General features: G+C 54.5%; 1 protein-coding gene across 1 annotated transcript; it reads left to right on the top strand.

Annotated features, from left to right (window-relative positions):
• The first annotated feature begins 582 nt into the window (after positions 1-582).
• On the top strand, positions 583-1364 carry LOC135572517 (uncharacterized). Its single transcript, XM_065020601.1, has 2 exons — positions 583-818; positions 851-1364. Exons 1-2 carry the CDS (start codon positions 583-585, stop codon positions 1362-1364), a joined length of 750 nt encoding a protein of 249 aa, XP_064876673.1.
• Positions 1365-1512: the final 148 nt, after the last annotated feature.

Raw genomic sequence — 1512 nt, forward strand, 5'->3', positions numbered from 1 at the left:
GATGTACTGGATTAGTACGTCTTTGTGAGGACTTGTCGTCAGGCACGTGTTGTAACAAATCCATGTATGCTACAACCCACTGGGTAAAAACTGCTTGAATCCACGTTGTTTCCACGTCATTTCAACAACAGCTAAATGTATGTGAGGATGTAGAATCAACATGGAAGACTGATTGGTTTTGCAAAACGTCCTCAATTTAAAGGAATTAAGGGATTTCCTTATTTTTTTGGACTCAGCGTTTAACCTAAATCCAATGTCACGGTGAAATGTTTTGTTGATTTCACATTGAATTCACGTCAGTTGACAACTAAACCAAAATCAAATAAAAACTAGACGTTGAACTGACGTCTGTGCCCAGTGGGAATACAGTAGCTGAATATACACTTGTTGTTGTGAAAGGTCTATCAGACTAAGCAGTATGTAGACTAGGTTTCTACCAACAAGCCTGCTCTAAACACGCTTAACAAAACGCTTTACAGAAATTAAAGAACAACAACAACTTTGCTGATGAAGAGCGGTCGCACCTGAGACCCCTCTTCCTTTACGTCTTCTTCTCTTCCTCCGGGTGATAATGATGGCGTGATGAATAAAGAAACGTCTCGAATCCCCATATCCCTCGCCTCTTCTCGCCCTCGCCTCTCCTCGCCCTCGCCTCTCCTCGCCTCTCCTCGCCCTCGCCTCTCCTCGCCCTCGCCTCTCCTCGCCTCTCCTCGCCCTAGCCTCTCCTCGCCCTCGCCTCTCCTCGCCCTCGCCTCTCCTCGCCTCTCCTCGCCTCTACTCGCCCTAGGCTCTCCTCGCCCTCGCCTCTCCTCGCCCTAGTCTCTCCTCTCCTCGCCTCTCCTCGCCCTAGCCTCTCCTCGCCCTCGCCTCTCCTCGCCCTCGCCTCTCCTCGCCTCTCCTCGCCCTCGCCTCTCCTCGCCCTCGCCTCTCTCTCCTCGCCCTCGCCCTCGCCCTCGCCTCTCCTCGCCTCTCCTCGCTCTCGCCCTCGCCTCTCCTCGCCCTCGCCTCTCTCTCCTCGCCCTCGCCTCCCCTCACCCTCGCCCTCGCCTCTCCTCGCCTCCCCTCGCCCTTGCCCTCTCCTCTCCTCGCCCTCGCCTCTCCTCGCCCTCGCCTCTCCTCGTCCTCGCCTCTCCTCGCCCTCGCCTCTCATCGCCCTCGCCTCTCCTCGCCCTCGCCTCTCCTCGCCCTCGCCTCTCCTCGCCCTCTCCTCGCCCTCGCCCGCTCCTCGCCCTCGCCCTCGCCTCTCCTCGCCCCCGCCTCTCCTCGCTCTAACCTTATTGTCTGACACTTCTAGGCCGAGCTCGTACAAATCAGATTTGAGTCACAGTATATGGCCTTTCCACACCTCCTGCACAACAGGGTAGGAAAGAAAGGGTATCTTCAAACACACACACAGCAACGTGTTGTTCATATTGAAAGGATAAACTGTTAAATGAGTTGTATTGATATTTAGATCATCGACTAGGCACCTCTGGGCACACGCTGATTGAATCAACGTTCTATACATGTCAT

This window comes from Oncorhynchus nerka, linkage group LG2 (assembly GCF_034236695.1).
Source record: "Oncorhynchus nerka isolate Pitt River linkage group LG2, Oner_Uvic_2.0, whole genome shotgun sequence".
Lineage (NCBI taxonomy): Eukaryota > Metazoa > Chordata > Actinopteri > Salmoniformes > Salmonidae > Oncorhynchus > Oncorhynchus nerka.